Source organism: Hydra viridissima, unplaced genomic scaffold (assembly GCF_058129835.1).
Source record: "Hydra viridissima isolate aposymbiotic clone 2 unplaced genomic scaffold, HvirCarnegie_v1 scaffold_13, whole genome shotgun sequence".
NCBI classification, from domain to species: domain Eukaryota; kingdom Metazoa; phylum Cnidaria; class Hydrozoa; order Anthoathecata; family Hydridae; genus Hydra; species Hydra viridissima.
This window is the reverse complement of record NW_028324312.1, coordinates 2,856,691-2,873,566: the sequence shown is the minus strand read 5'-3', so window position 1 is coordinate 2,873,566 and position 16,876 is coordinate 2,856,691. Positions and strand designations below refer to the sequence as shown.

General features: G+C 26.9%; 1 protein-coding gene across 3 annotated transcripts; it reads left to right on the top strand.

The window, feature by feature from the left end:
* Positions 1–1,352: 1,352 nt before the first annotated feature.
* Positions 1,353–16,076, top strand: LOC145195164 (receptor-type tyrosine-protein phosphatase epsilon-like). Of its 3 annotated transcripts, XM_090070338.1 has the most exons (26): positions 1,360–1,751; positions 2,379–2,759; positions 4,923–5,186; positions 5,471–5,731; positions 5,815–6,099; positions 6,277–6,570; positions 8,080–8,391; positions 9,086–9,391; positions 10,445–10,562; positions 10,900–11,042; positions 11,142–11,257; positions 11,356–11,443; positions 11,527–11,603; positions 11,860–11,896; positions 12,333–12,430; positions 12,610–12,735; positions 13,035–13,195; positions 13,349–13,484; positions 13,664–13,813; positions 14,012–14,105; positions 14,324–14,400; positions 14,505–14,639; positions 14,816–14,944; positions 15,091–15,239; positions 15,504–15,639; positions 15,737–16,069. In XM_090070338.1, exons 1-26 carry the CDS (start codon positions 1,658–1,660, stop codon positions 15,809–15,811), a joined length of 4,242 nt encoding a protein of 1,413 aa, XP_089926464.1. In that variant the 5' UTR covers positions 1,360–1,657; the 3' UTR covers positions 15,812–16,069. The 3 variants fall into 3 exon arrangements, with proteins under 3 accessions (XP_089926465.1, XP_089926464.1, XP_089926466.1); XM_090070339.1 differs by lacking the exon at positions 2,379–2,759 and having other exon boundaries at positions 1,353–1,751; positions 15,737–16,076; XM_090070340.1 differs by lacking the exons at positions 1,360–1,751; positions 2,379–2,759; positions 4,923–5,186; ... (1 more) ...; positions 5,815–6,099; positions 6,277–6,570 and adding an exon at positions 7,253–7,333 and having other exon boundaries at positions 15,737–16,068.
* Positions 16,077–16,876: the final 800 nt, after the last annotated feature.

The window sequence follows — 16,876 nt, the reverse complement described above, 5'->3', positions numbered from 1 at the left end:
AACTTTTAAAACCTCTTTCTTTTGAGTTTTAAATCAATATTATTTGACCCCTGAGTCAAGCTTTTAAGTCTAATTTTTTGAATTTTTATAACATTCTGTAAAGGTAATTCGCGTCAATTCTTATATTACGGAAATATAATGGAAGTTATAAGATTTCAATAAAAATTATTGATGTCACAAGTTTTAAATCGATAAAGTATTTATATCTATTATTATTTCAAAAAAGAAATTAATAACTTTCTATTTCATTTATTTTTTTAAGTTTTAAACGTAATAAATGAAAGAAATATTTTTCCTTTTCTTGTGGTGAATTGATATCTTTTTTAAAAAAAATTATACAAATTCTTATATGTAAAAATGTAACTAGGACGTTCGTGTTTCATTTGAGCCGAACAAACGAATATTGTAATAATAAGCTGTGTGGAATGGATTATCATAAATTAATACAAGGTTTTGCTGTTTCAATTCCGGTCTGCGAAAGTCTATTTTTTCTAACTATTGTGTAGGTTTAGATATAAAATGAACTCAACCTATCTAATTCCTATGAAAGTGATTCAAAAAATTAAGGTTAATTAAATTGAGTATCGGATATAAAGCAATAGGTGGCATTCAACGTCATCCAGGATCCGGAAGGTCAAAAAAACCGCGAAGCGCAAGAATGATCATGTACTTTTTAAAGTAAGAGCCACTCGAAGGTTAATTCATCGTGAACACACCAAAACCTTATAAAAAAAGCTTAGGAGCTATAATGCACCAAAATCTTATAGCAAAAACAGGTATTTTATACAGCATTAGAATAGCATTCCTTATTCTATGGAAGAAAGATAAAAGTAATTTTGAAATAATAAACAAAAAAAGCAAAGCTCTAGTTCGGGGAGGGGGGAAAGTGCACAAATAAGTGGCGGAACCATGTGATTTTAGTAGTGAGTGTAATTAACAGGATTTCTTTAAAGGTATTTAGCAAAAAGAAAGCAACTTTGTTTCACAAAATCGAATTGATAAATCGTTCCTACCAACTCGTATATAAAGTGGAGAGAGTTAAACTAAAAGCAAAACAAACAAAAAATAAAGTTGTGTTCACATGTAGAAATGAGTATTTTTTTTAATTGAAGGGTTTGAAAACTCATCCTCGATTACTTTTGTACCGATTTGCAATTGTTTGCAGTGAAAACACCCTTTTACAATTTGACCAAAACGAAAAAGGTTTTGTATTTTAAAATGATATCCCTGTTATGTTTTTTTTTTTTTTTCTAAATTTATTAAACAAATTTTTCCCTTAAAAATAACTTTAACAACAGTTTAATTTATGATCAGTTAAAGAGGTTTGTAAGTCTTGAAAATTTTGTTTCGCAGTGTTTTTTTTACAATATTATTCTTAGAAATTTTTAAACGGCATTGAGTGTGCATTTGAATTTATCTTTTTGAAAAATAGTATATTCACATTTGTTAGCAAGTTAAGTCAAAATGTCTTCTTCTAATTGACTGTACTAAAACTAAATTAAAACTAAGCATGTAAAACTGATTCCTTTTTATGACATTTTTGCACAATGGGTAGTTTTGGCGTTCCGTTGACAGCATTGATTGACATGACACAAAAATGAAATCCAAAGTCACCGTGTGAATATCTTATGGAAGCACCACTATTGTACCGTACAGTATGATTATTCCTTGCAGTTATATCTATGCGTTAATTTTTTCAAATAGGAAAAACTATGGATATCTCTTATTTATTGGTACTTTGATCACGATAGGTATGTATAGAAATTTATAAAGATAGGTTTATTGTAAGAATTCAAATTAAAACCCCAAAAACTAAATGATTGAATTTGTGGTTTTTGTATCTAATTCGGATAGTAATAGGACAATTAGACACAAAACGAGATCTTATGACTGTGCATGGAATTTGCTGCTATAAAGCTAATTCTTGATCATTTTAAAAAAATTTTTTTTTGCCTTAGCTTTTAAACAAAGTCCAGCTTTTGAAGAATGCTTTAAGCTCATACATGTATGTACTGGAATTTACTGTATTAGAATAAGGTTCCCACCTGAGTTTTAAGGAGCCATAACAATGTGATAGCTAGGCTAAGCAATGTATGACATGTTTCAATGAAATCTTACTCTGTTTTTTTTTTTTTAATTTTTTTTTTAATTATATTTCAAAGGGATTGAATTTGTAGGGTATAACAATTTTATGTAATAAGTTCCCACATCATTTTATTCTGATTAGTATAACAAAATCTCTAGTTATCCTAAAGAATAATTGGGGATTAGTATTAATTAATTTCTACTTTCTCCTCAGGTTAATTAGAGATTTTTATTTTGCCTTTGTATAAAATTCATATAAAATTTGTATAAAAATAGTTTGTAAAAATATTTAGATGGCAATGGCATTACCTTTATTGATAATAATCCCAATCGTAAACTTCAAGTTGAAGACAATAAGGATGCTGTTTTTAATTGGCAGTTTAATGTGTCAAGTGGGGAGATTATAGAACAAATTACTTTTGGATTTATAAACAAAGATAACCTTGAAGTTATTATTGCTGGGAAAACACAAAAGAAAGATGTTATTTTTAACAACCAGATTCCACAACGTTATGGCATTTTAAATGTTAAAATTTCAACCGATGATTCATCTTATGCTACTTTGACCCTAAAAGCTGTGCAACTTAATTCTGATGATGGAATAAAATTTTATTGTGAAGTACGAACATTATCAAAGTATATACAGAGGTCCTCAATTATTCTAGAAGTGATTAGTAAGAAAATTTTAAGTATATATATAAATATATATATATATATATATATATATATATATATATATATATATATATATATATTTATATATATATATATTTATATATATAATTATATATATATATATATATATATATATATATATATATATATATATATATATATATATATATATATATATATATTAAGTATAGATATATAAATCATAAAGATGTATATTAACTTGAATCTTTCAAAAATATTACTTTTTATTAAGAATCCAGCATTTAGGTAAGATCCTTGTAATAAGCTAAATATTTTTCTACGCTTCTGTAAAAGCATTTCTGACCTTGATAAACATCTATCTATAATATATCTACCTGAATGATGATCTATCTATATCTATCTATACATATATATACATATATTTTTGGCTGATGATTGCTGGTACGTTGGTATGAAACTTTAAGTACCAACAAAGTTGTCATCCTTCGCTGTGTTTTCAATGTAATTGCTGTTACCAGCAGGCTATTGAGCACTCTTGAGAGAAGAAATCTTTTACTAATCACACATACACACATACATAAAAAACAAGAATGCACATTACTTGAGAATAAAGTGGAGGATATCTTCTGCTTTATTCTAACTTTGTAATATATCAGAATGTGTATATCAAAATGATTATTTTATTGTGGCCATTAATATATCTAAAACTTATTTCCTCTGACTTCTTAAGAGTTCCTGTTGGTAAAAATAAGGTCCCTCAGTTCAACTTGATTTTAATTTTGAGTTAAGATTTTTACCACCTAAAACATAATCAGCAATCCATTTAAAGTTCTGAAATTTGTTATCAGATAATCCATGTAAAGAAACCCATATTCTACAAAATCATAAAACAGTTATAAGTCATCTGTTAATGAACACTGGTTCTATAATTGACAACTGCTGAGAAAAATCTACAGAGCTTGTTGCTTTAGTAATGCTGACCAACATCAATCTTTGTAAAGTTTAGGTTATTCTCTAGCCTCATATAACCTCTGCATATTTTCTGTATCAGTCTATTTATCTGGATGAATAAAATATCTGAATAAATAAACAATTGCCACCTGGTTCATTAACTGTGGAGCAATATTCTCTCTTGATAAGACCAAAGAAATGTCTATTGTTGACTTCTTAGCAGTGTCTTTTCTGTCATCAAAAACATTATTAGCTCCATTTTTTTCATGGTCATTTTTTATCCAGTTCGATAGTTTTGGCCTATACTTAAAAGGTGTTAAAAATGCCTAAATAATTTTATGAACATGCAGAAAGTTGCAGAAACAGAGTTTTTGGTTTCAATTTTAGCAGAAATCTTAGCTGAAACCAAACCCAAAGTCAAAGGTTTCCATTTACAATCTCTGGCATACTTTCATACAACATGAGCCTGCTTTTTGCTATCACAACCATACTCTGAACAAAGCATTATTACACATTAACATTTTTAAAAATTGGCAAGTTTGTCAAATTTTGCAGTGAAACCTGTGCATTGGAGTGCTCACAAGGGAAGAATTCTTTTTCCTTTTCCTACATTTAATTTGGTGAGGAGCAGATTGCATTGTTTTTTTTGTTGTTTTTCTTTCAAGATACTTTTATGTTGAAAAAATTTTTTTTTGACAAAGAAAGCCCTTTGAAGAAACTGAACTTTAAACACATCTTTTTTTTGTAATAAAAAACTCCATATTCCAAATAGTCCAGAGGAATGTTTTACCACTCAATTTGTTTTGTTTATACAAACGAAATAATAATTTAGTCATTACACTTTAGAAATATGGAGCTGCTGCTCAACTCACAAAGCCAATTTCTACTGCAGGAAATATTCTAACAAAGAAAAGAAGCTGCTTCCAGAAAATTTGCAAAAATGTTTTTGTCAAGAGACTTTTTTAATTGAATAGTTAGTTCTAGATAGAATTAGGTTATTAAGTTCAACAATCATATAAATCCAGTGATACTGCTTTGTGAATTCCATTTTTAAATATTCTGTGATTAATTGGAAATGCAAAATAGAAAATGATACTCAAAAAATTCAATTCTTAAAATATTTTTGAATCACTCCACTTGGTCTTTGATGCTAAGTTGAAATTATACTTTCAACTGTTTGTTTTTTTTTTGTTTTTTTTTTGCAATTATCAAAAGTATTTTTCTATTAGCTCTTCCAAGTATAACTTCTAAACCAACATCAATAATTTCTGTAAAAGAAAAGGATAAATTCTCACTTGAATGTGGTGCAGAAGCTAAACCTATCCCATACCTCAAGTGGGTAAAAAATGGCATCAATTCAACTCTTATTGAGGCTTTTCAAAGTATCAAGTTTGAAGTTAGTTCAGCTCAGCAATCACACACAGGGCGTTATATCTGCATTGCCACCAATGTTGCTGGGAGTATTAACTATACAACTGATGTCATTGTAATGTGTATGTTTTTATTTTCTCATAAATAAATGTACAGTACACTTAATAGAGTTTACACTGCTTTGAGTTGAGAAATATTGCTAAGCCTTTTTCAACTTTTAAACACTAAAACTTTTGATTTGAGTAGCTTATACATTACTGTGATTTTCTTAGTTTCTGGCAATAAATTATTTTCTGAAAGATATTTTTCAAAGATTTCAAAGTTTTTCAAAAAATTATTTACCATTTTGTTCAATTATGAAGTTTGTCATCAAGTTATAAGTTTATTACAGCCAAGATTTTCTTAGATAAACCTGTTATTGATTTAACACGTTCTACATCAAGAGTTGGATCTTACATAGCCAACCCACAACCTACTCGCTTATCGTGCGTAGCTAATGGTGTTCCAGAACCTACATACAGATGGAATGATCCATTGGGCTACGAAGTAGATGTTCAATCAACATATGCTTTTCAAATGCCAACTGTAAATCAATTTGGCACCTATATTTGTGAAGCACGCAATTATGTTGATTCTGTTATTCATCGCGTAACTGTATTTGAAATAAGTATGCATTTATGTCTTTCTAAAGTATCTGATAAAGTTTCTTTTTGCAAAGTATAAACAATTTTATTTGCTAATTTACTGTAGGTAAACCTGGAATAGTTCAAACTTCAATAAAATCTGTTACTGCTCGATCTGTCCAGATTAATTTTGTTATTCCAACAAATCTTGGAAATGGTACTTTAAAAAAGTTAAGCGTATCATATGCATCTAATAAGTCTCCAACAAAGGAAGCTGTATTAAATTCATCTTTAAGTACATGTGAAATAAGTGATTTAAACCCTTACACTGATTATATTGTAAATATCACTGTGCAAAATGAGTTCTTTACATCAGAAGGTCAAATGCAACGATTTAAAACATCTGCAGCAGGTGCTTTGTTTTTGTAATATCAGATTTATTATCTTGTTTCAATAAAATATTCATTAAATGTCAACAACAGATTTCAAAATAAAATTTTAGTTTTAAACTTCTACTAATTATAATGTTTTTTTCATTACAAACTGTACTTAATTATGTGAATTTGTTTTTTTTGTTAAAAAACTATAGCTCCTGGTCCTCCAGCAAATATTTCGGCTACTGTAATATCCTCTACACAGATTTTAGTTCAATGGAACCCACCAATAGATCCAAATGGTATCATTACTAATTATTCGGTGAAGTTTTTTGAACAGAACTCTGTGAGTTTTGAAAACGCACAGTTGTTTCCTCTGGAGTTAAATTTAAAGAAATCCTTTGAGGTCCTAAAACCAAACACACCATATGTAATTTATGTGCGAGCATCTAACACAGCTGGTGATGGGGAGTGGTCTAAAATGGTTTTAAAATTTACAGAGCCTATAGGTATTGTATATTCAGTAGTAGCTTATCTAAAGTTTGAAAAAAAACTCTTGATGAAATTTTTAAAATCTGTATTAATAAGAATAATTTTATTATAAGTGGTCACACTTCAAAAACATCAAATTTTATATAGGTAATTTTCAACTGAACCCTACTAGAGTTTCATACTGGAGAGAATTTGTTATTATGGGTTAATAAGTATAACATTTATACAAAACATAAAGACTATGTTTTCTTATGAAAATGAGTAGTGTATTTATATATAAGTTTTATAAGTTACATGCCTAATTATGCATAAGTAAATTTTATAAGTTACATACCTAATTATGCATAAGTAAATTTTATAAGTTACATACCTAATTATGCATAAGTATGTTTTATAAGTTGTATGTCTAATTATGCATAAGTAAATTTTATATGTTAATTTTAATTATGTATAAAAATATTCTATGAATTAAATATTTATTTATGCATAAGTATAGCATAAGTTGTCTAATTATGCATAAACATATTTAGACATATCAAATCTCTTGTATGTTTTATTGCAATACAAATGACAAAATTTTTCAATTAAGCTTGTTAAGAACTTAAATATTTATGATGACAAAATGAAATAATAATCAAATGTCATAATAAAATATTTATGTGATAACATTTTATGATTAAAAACCTAATCCTGCATTAAATTTTTCATTTGAAATTTTGCTGTAAGTTTATTGGGATATTTTCAATAATATCAAATATTATGCATCAGTAATGACAATAGGTACAATTACTTTCTTTAAATTTAGTTACATTTATTATATAGATTAACTTTTGAGTTAAATTAATTTATGTGGGTATAATTAAATTTTTTACAACAAATATTGTTCATGTTAAATATGGATGGTGAAACTCATGTCTTATTTCAGAGCAATCATAGGGTTTTGTTCTGTAAATAATAACTGTTATATTTTAAAAGTCTTGGTTATTTAATATTTAAAAGCTCTTAATATTTTTGTACTTTTCTATTTTATTATAAAAATCCTTAAACCAATAAATGCTAATATATGTTATTTTCTCAGTTTTTCAAAACAAAACAAAAAAAAAAAAACTTTGTTCACCAAAATACTTTGTTCACCAAAATACTTTGTTCACCAAAAATACTTTGTTCACCGAAATACTTTGTTCACCAAAATACTTTGTTCACCAAAATACTTTGTTCACCAAAATACTTTGTTCACCAAAATACTTTGTTCACCAAAAACAAAACAAAAAAAAAAATACTTTGTTCACCAAACTTAGAGAGAGATTTTTCTTACAGAGATAAAACCTTCTGTGACATTTTGTTAAGGATTTGAAAAAGTTTGAAAAAACTGGTCCTATATCACTTTGTTATGTTGTATTGTATTTTTATTAAATTACATTTTTATTATATTATATTGTACTATTTTAAGTCTTTTGTAAGCAATAATATTATTTCAATTGGTAAAAATTGCACATTTATCTTGTCATTTGCTTTTACTTTTGCAGCTCCTGGTGCACCTAACAATGTCCGCATTAATATAGTGGACTACCAAACTATAAACATTTCATGGTCACCTCCACTGCTAACAGCTGGGGAATCAACAATGTATGAACTTAAATTGACCTATACCTCCAAAGAAACCCAGGAAAAAGGTGAAATATCTGTTTCATTAATACCAGACCAGCAGCATACGCGAACTCATCAAATGACAATATTGCCATATACTGATAATTATATTTCTGTACGTGAGGCTGCTGGTGATGCTTTGAAGTGGGGAAATTTCTCTGCACCTGTGAATTTTTCACTGCCAGAGGGAGGTATGGTTTTTATTATTGCAAAGTCTCTTACAATAGTGCTATGTATGTTACTCATTTTCTCAGATTTGATTTATGTTTACTACTATTAAACTCTGTTTTCTATGAAAAATCAAGTTATAACATGGAAAAAAAAGATTATATTTTTTAAATGCAATTTAAATTAGTTTAACTAAGGCTAATAGCTTTCTCAACAAATGTTAGTAGCATGTTGTATTAAAAGTGTTTCAAGCATGTTGACTTTAGATAAAATTTTCAAGTCCTGTTTTTCTGTCTCAATTTTCTTGATGTTTTTTTATTATCTACTATAATAGCAAAACATCAAAAAATGTGCATATTGTGGGTATAATATGTGGTAACAGATATATACTTATAAAATAATAATAATGCTGTCATAATAGTGCTGTCAGTATCTCTCTTAAAAAATGATAAAAATAACCTAGGCAAATTACATTTAACTATTTTTCATTATCAATCCTGTTAATACAAAATTTTTAAAGATTATACTGCTCTTTGATTTGCTAAAGTCTTAAAACTAGATATTTTTTAGCATACAGGGAAAAAGTAATTGAAAGCCTGACTATACAATATTTTTGCAAAATGAAGTTTTAAATTTAAAGACTTTGTCAGAGCATTTTAAAGACATGGTAAATTATTTCATATTTACCACTTTTAGTTTTTTTTTTTTTTTTTACAGTTCCTGACCCCCCTACCAATTTGAGGGTTCTAGAAACAACTCAAACTCAATCAGCGATAACATGGCTTCGTCCGTATAAGATCAATGGGATCCTTCACAACTTTACTGTGAACTATCAAAATGATAGTGGCATTTATTCAGAGACAGTTGCTCTCAGTATTTTCAATATAAACAACCAATCTTTTTACCACACAATTCAAAATCTCAAGGTTGATTCTGAGTATACAGTTTCTGTAACAACCTACTCCGCTGGGTTTTATTCAAGACCTTCCAACAAAATTAATTTAAGAACTAACTCTTTAAAAGGTTTTTATGTTAAATTTATTTAATATTTTCTCTTTTATCACCAGCAGTTGATATATGTGGCAAAACAAAGATAAAGTTGCTAGTGAAGAGTTTGCAAGGTCTTGAGGTTGCGAGTGACAAGTTTGCAAGTTCATGAGGTTGTAAGTAACAAGTTTGCAAGGGGGCAAACATGAAAGTGATTAGTTTGAAAGGTTTCAAGTGATGAGTTTGCCAGGGTGCAAGGTTTCAAGTGATGAGTTTGCCAGGGTGCAAGGTTTTAAGTGATGAGTTTGCTAGGGTGCAAGGTTTTAAGTGATGAGTTTGCCAGGATGCGAGGTTTTAAGTGATGAGTTTGCCAGGGTGCAAAGTTTTAATTGATGAGTTGGCCAGAGTGCAAGGTTTTAAGTGATGAGTTTGCCTTGTTGTAAGGTTGCAGACAATGAGTTTGCAAGGTTGTGTGTGATTTGTTTTCATTTAAATTTGTATTTTGCTTATTTATAGTTTGATTCTTAAGGAGTTTTATTTGTTTGCAAAAAGGTTCTCAAAACATTTTTTAAAACTTTAATCACAGCTTAAATATTTTTTCAGGATGTCTATGTAAAATGTTCACCCAATTTAAAACATTTCATAACATAAAATATTTTTATCTTTTCATAACAAAAGTAAGATATATAATACTGTTAAATTCTTTAATGATGTTTAAACATGTGGCTATTTTTTTTTACCATTTTCCCAAATAGAATTTCTTAAAATCTTTAAAAATTACATTACTTCCTTTTAGTTTAAAATTTTAGATGATTTTTTAATTCTTTGTCTTTTAATAAACAAAGTAAACACAATTTTGATAATTTTTGAATATTAAAGAGTGTTAAAAAGACACAAAAATAATTACATATTACACAAATCATTTACAGAAAAGTAATTTGAAAATTAAAATTTATTTTGTTTTGCTTAGTTTTTTTTTTTTTTTTTTTTTGTTTATTATTTTTCTTATAATTCCTTATAAACATTTATTTTTATTCCTTACTTTGTAAATATTTGATAGACTACTACTTTTTTTTTTTTTCAAAACAGGCACTACAGAACAAAACTCTGCTCAGCAATCATCTAACAAAGGACCAATACTTGGAGCTATTTTTGCAATGGTAGCCTTAATCATTTTGGCTGTCATAGTTTATTTATTGATAATCAGGTTTTTAAAAAAATATTATTTTCTGAGTATTTATTTTTTGCTTTAATATATATATATATTTTTTTTCATTAAAATGTTTTTTTCTTTGTATATTGAAGAAACTTTCTTGTACTACCACTTTCTGCTTTCTCAATTTTTTCATATAATATAGTATTATAATGATAATTTTATAATATTATTATAACATAAATATAATGTATTAACATGCTAAAGTGTGGTTACATATTGTTGATGTAAGCGATTAAAATTTTGTGAGTTGAAATTCTTTAACTTACTTTACCTTTCCTTATACAAAATCATTAAATTCTATATTCATTCAGTTTATCTTCCTTTTCAGGAAGAAGAAATTAAAAAGATCATCCTCAGGAAGTTCTCAGTCAGGTTTCCTGAAGCTTCCTAATGTGGAACCTGTAAAAGTTTTTGATCTAGACTTAATGAAGCATTCAAATTCAGTTAATAGTTTTATTCCCAGTGAATATGGTATGTAGAATTAATTAAAAAATGATTTTGTTTTCAATATTGTTTAAAAAAAAAATAGAAGACTAAAAAAAATATAGCTAGAAATTTTGTTTGTTTTAGCTCAGAGTCTTCAGCGTTCATTTACTCCGTTGCGACCAATACTAGTGTCTGCTCTAAAAGATTATGTTGCAAAGTACCACTCTAATAAAGATAAAGGTTTTATTGATGAATTTCGGGTCAGTTTTTTTAAATCTTAACAATGAACATGAGTATCATTAGAATGTTTCTATTCCAATTTCAATTGGCTTTTTTTCAAATCTTTTTTCTTTTATAGTCGATTAAGCCGGAAGGTGATTTTACATTTGAAATAAGCATGCGGCCAGAAAACAAATGTAAAAATAGATATGCAAATATCCTTGCATGTAAGTGATTTATTGTCTAAACATTTTAAGTTTATTGCAAGTGTAAGCAAAAAAAATTCAAGCATCATTCTTTTTGCATTTAGATGACCACTCTAGAGTTGTTCTTAACACAGTTGAAAATCTTGACGGCTCAGATTACGTTAATGCAAATTATATAGATGTAAGTCATAAAAATTGTTTAACTATTTTTTTTTATTCTAGTTTGAGTTTAAACATTTAGTACTCATACTACTAGATTCTCAAAGTACATGTATCTTTTTTATAGTACTATGAGTTAGTGCTCTGAGTTAGATTGTACTAAAATTTTTGTAACTTGTGTGATATTTTTTTAAAAAAACTTAATTGATTTTAACGTGAAAGGTTTTGTGATTTGTTTGCATTTCTTGAAATGATATGATAATAAATAATATTTTTAGGGATACACTCGCAAAGCAAAGTTTATAGCAACACAAGGTAGCTTTATAATCACAGTCTCATGATTTGATCATGATGATTTGATCATTTGATGATTTTAAGATGGTTTAATACATATTTTTATTTAGTCATTATTATCAATACATTTTGTATACGTGTTGTATTATCAGTAAACTTGTAACCAGGTCTCTGATAACCAAGTCCTTTAGTACTAGATTAAATTTTTAGATTTAAAAAACAAAGAAAAAGAATTTTAAATAGAAAGCTGTTATGAAAAGAAAACTGTAAATAAGTTTCAACAATCAATTTTTTGTTGTTTTAATTTTTTTATCTCCTGCTTTTTAAAAGGCTAAAAGATGTAAGGTTTATGTTTAAATGCTTTAAATAAATGCATTTGTATAATAAATTTAAATGCAAAAATTAATTTAAATGCAAATAAATAAATTTAATTGTGAAATTTTCTTAACAATTTAAGGTCCAGTTTCAGCTGCTTTCAATGACTTTTGGAGAATGGTTTGGGAACAAAATACTGAAACAATTGTCATGATTACAAATCTTGTTGAACGAAATCGAGTAAGTGAGCAATTGAATAATTCATGTAGTTTAAATTACTTGTTTCTTATGAATTATTTGTTTCAACAAATTTTACATTTACTCAATTTATATTAACACAATTAAATTTACTTGGATAAAAACAAATTTTAAATTTAAAAAAGTTCATTTTTTTTACTAAATCTATTTTTAATTTTCAGATAAAGTGTCAAAAGTATTGGCCAACCCTTGCTGAAAAGTTTGAAAAATATGGAAATATTAATGTAGAGATAATAGACGAAATGGAGTTGGCGGACTATATTATCAGAAGGTTCAAAGTTTATAATGTAGGTATTTCTTTAAGCATATAAATTATTTGTTTTTTTAAATGCATAAGTATTTAAAAAGCAAATAATTTTAAGTAACAATGAAGAAAAAAGAAGTGAAAGAAATATTAAAAACTTTGGAAATACTTTTCATTTCTACTAATAAAAACCCATGAACTGGTATTTGTAATACAGTTGAAAACCAGAAGAAGTAGAAGTAGTTTTTTTTTTACTTATGTTAAATTTTTAACATTTTTAGGTAATTTTGTCTCTTCTTATTTTCTTTTTTTTATTGCTGAAGTTTTTTTTTATTTCTGAAGGTAAAATCTGATTGTCAGATGGCTCGCCTCATCACACATTACCAATTTTTAAGCTGGCCTGATCATGGTGTTCCACAGTTTGCTACTCCACTTTTACAATTTATTAAGCGTGTACGATCGGTGTCTGATCAAAATTCAGGGCCCATTGTTCTGCACTGTTCGTAAGAACTTTTTAACTTATATTTTAAACTAAAATTTATTTTATATATATATTTTTTTGTAATTGATGTATTTAAAATTGCTGTATAGCTATTTATGGAAAGTTAATTTATGTTGAATGGTGCTGAAAACTAATCAATTTATGGTCATTATAGAGCAGGTGTTGGAAGAACAGGAACATATATTGCTATTGACAGTATGCTAGATCAAATTGAACTTGAAAAAGCTGTAGATATTTTTGGCTGTGTAACACATATTAGGTCTCAAAGAAGCTTAATGGTCCAAACCGAGGTAGTTTTTTTTTTTTTTTCTTTTTACAAACGAAAGTTTTAAAGTGAAACTTAAAGTCTTTTTTTAAAATATTTTTCTTAATTTAACATTTTTTTCTGAAATTATAATTAGGATAGAGCTGTTTATTAGCAGAAATATAATTTAAAATATTTCATAAAATGTGTAATATTCATATTTAGGCTCAGTATATATTTATATATAATGCCCTGTTGGAAGCAGTCTCTTGTGGAAATACAGAGGTAGCTGCTGATGAATTACAAGCTAGAATTAAACATTTGGATAATCTTAATCCAAGTTCTGCAAGAACTTATTTGCAAGAAGAGTTTGAAGTAAGAGTTTGCTTTAGAAAAGTTTTGTTGTTTACTATGAATAATGACATAATAAAAAGTAGGAGAGAGCCAAAAAACCATATTACTTTGATCTGTTTTTCAATTTTAATTTTTAAACAATTTTTAGCTAAGGAAGTATGACCACTGAGATAAATTTTGTTTGATAATATCGTTTGATGAAAAAAATTTTGTTTTAAGCGCCTTGATTTGAATCTTGAAGTTATTTATTCACACGAATCAGCAGTTTTACCTGTTAACATAGAGAAAAATAGGTTTCGAGATGTTTTGCCTTGTAAGTTTGTACTTTTTACATTTTCTGTATAACTTAAAATAATAAAGTAACTTTAAAGGATCAGGTTTATTTGATCAAATTTTCTGTATTGAAAAAATTATTTCTTAGAAGAAATTTTTTTTTTAAAACTGAAATCTCTGACTGCTTTGGTATCTCATTTATAAATTGTGATCTAAAACTAAAATATCATGATCTTTTAAAATACATCTTACTTTTAGATGAGTCAACCCGTGTAAAACTTTGGCCATTTCCTAATGTTGAAGGCTCAGACTATATTAATGCAAGCTTTATTGATGTAAGTTCCATTATTTTTTGAATTTTTATATTTTTTTTTTAAAAAAAAATGGGTAGTTAAAAAATTATTAGTGTTATTAGGATTGATCGCTCTACATTTTTCAGGGTTATCAACAACGTGAGGCTTATATTCTAACACAAGCGCCATTGGAAAATTCTATTCATGATTTCTGGAGGATGGTTTGGGAGTATGAGGTCTTTTCTCTAGTTATGCTTTCAAGCCCGAAAGAGCGAGACATGGTAATCATCTTGAAACTTTTTTTAGTTATAACCTTTACAAAACATGTCTTTTAAGTTAGAATTAGGTAATATTTAGCCTTAGTTTTGAAACAAATTAAAAATTTTACAAAGAAAACAATTCTTGGAGAATTGTTTTTTCTTTGTAAAAGTATTTCATGTTGATGTTAAATTTTAAGCATCATTGTTATCCTTACTGGCCAATAAAAAATGAGCCTGCTATTTTTGGTCTGCTAAGAGTTCAAATAGCTGCAGAAGAAGAAAAGGCTGGCTTTGTTAAAAGAGAATTCATAGTGACTAACTCAAAGGTATTTTTTTTTCTCTTATCATTTTTTTTTTTTAATAATTTCTCAAGTTCTTTTTTCACATTGTTTGTGTTTATTATTTTTTATATGATTAACTTTAGTTGTTATTGTGATGCTAACATTATTGTCTGGATTTCATTTTTTTTCAGAATGGAGAATCACGAACTGTTTCGCATTTAATGTATTTTGATTGGCCTGAAGATGGAACGCCTAATATTGCTAATGTTTTAGAGATGATTGGCCAGCTACAAAACATTCAACAAAAAACTGGGAATAGCTCAATTGTCATACATTGCAAGTAGGCTTATTTTAAATTTAATATTCAAGAAAAATACCATATATTTTTGTATTAATTTATTTGTGCTACAAAAATTTGGTAAACCTAATTTTTTATGTATTACATCTAAATTCATGTGTACTTGTATTTTGCATCTGTATACATGTGTACATGTATTTTTCAGCTATATCCATGTGTACATGTATTTAAATGTTTAACAGTATTTTTATTTTAAAAATTATTTCATCTAATTTTAAACTCTCACTGCACAAAAATTGATTATAGTGATGGGTCTGGACGTAGTGGAACTTTGGCTGCACTTATGTATTGCTTAGAAAGGATAAAACATGAAGCAATGGTGGATGTGTTCCAAACAATACGATCAATGAGAACTCAGCGTAAAGCTCTTGTTAATACACTTGTAAGTTTTTTGGTTTTTAAATTTTTTTTATTGTTGCTTTACTTGTTTTAGTTGCTCAATTCTAAGTCCCTTTTTATTATTATTATTGTTTTTGCAGGCACATTATCAATTCATTTACCTTGCTATCAGAAGCTTTCTTGATTGCTTCAGTGCATATTCAAATTTTAAGTAACCAATGGGAAAGCAATAAGATTTTTAAAAATTTTTGCAAATTTAAAATTTTGAATTATGTGTTATTTATAATTTATTAATATTTTTTTATTGAATTTAAAATATTTTCAAAATAAAAATTTTTTTTGGAAATTGGTTCTCAATTTAAAAACATGGATTTTTATCGTTATAAACGATGTTGAAAATATAAAAGAAGTGCAAAGTTTAAATTACATCTGTCAGTTTTTATTTGATTGAGCCTTTGTTATAGTATTTTTTTAATGTATATTTTGCTGTTGTTTTTAGAAGTGCATATAGCTTTTATTTATTTATATTGTTGTATATTTTCTTGCACACTTTTAAACATTCGGTTTGCTGTTTCTCTTATTTTTATGTCAATAATTTTTAAATTTCTACTTTTCATTTTGCTACTTCTAATTTCTAAACTTATTAAAAGCACAAAAACGTTTTAGAATTTTTTTTATGTTTATATATATAAATATTTATCTGTTATATTACTAGCATTTTTTTCAGTGATCATTTTGTAATTATTGTAAGATTATTTATAATATTTTCTTATTTTATATTGCTAATATAATTTTGATGAATTTTGCTGATTTATCATTAATTTGATGTTAAGGGAAAAAAATTTGTTGTTTTCAAATATATAATATAAATCAAATTTTTTTTTTTAAAAAAAGTTAGTTTAAAAATGGGTTTCTTTATGAATTATTTAAAGCCATATTTCATTTTCAATTTTTATCAAATTTATGGAGTAGCATAATCTTGTTAAGTTTTTAGTTACATCTAAATTTTGTATTTTTTTTTTTTCCTTTTTGAAAAGCACTTACTAAAGCTTTAAGATCAAATATTTTTCATGTGAAGTGCAGCAGTTGTTAAAAAGTTGCTTTTAGTTAGTCTTCGAATTGTGCATAAAGTCTAGGGATGTTTACCTTATAAATGGAAAATCAGATTTTTTGTTGTTGTTGTTACATAATATCTTAAACAAATAGTTTAGTATTTTTTTGTGTCCATAACACTTTGTGTAACATTGTGTGTCATATAAGTTAGTTCATATTTAAAATAA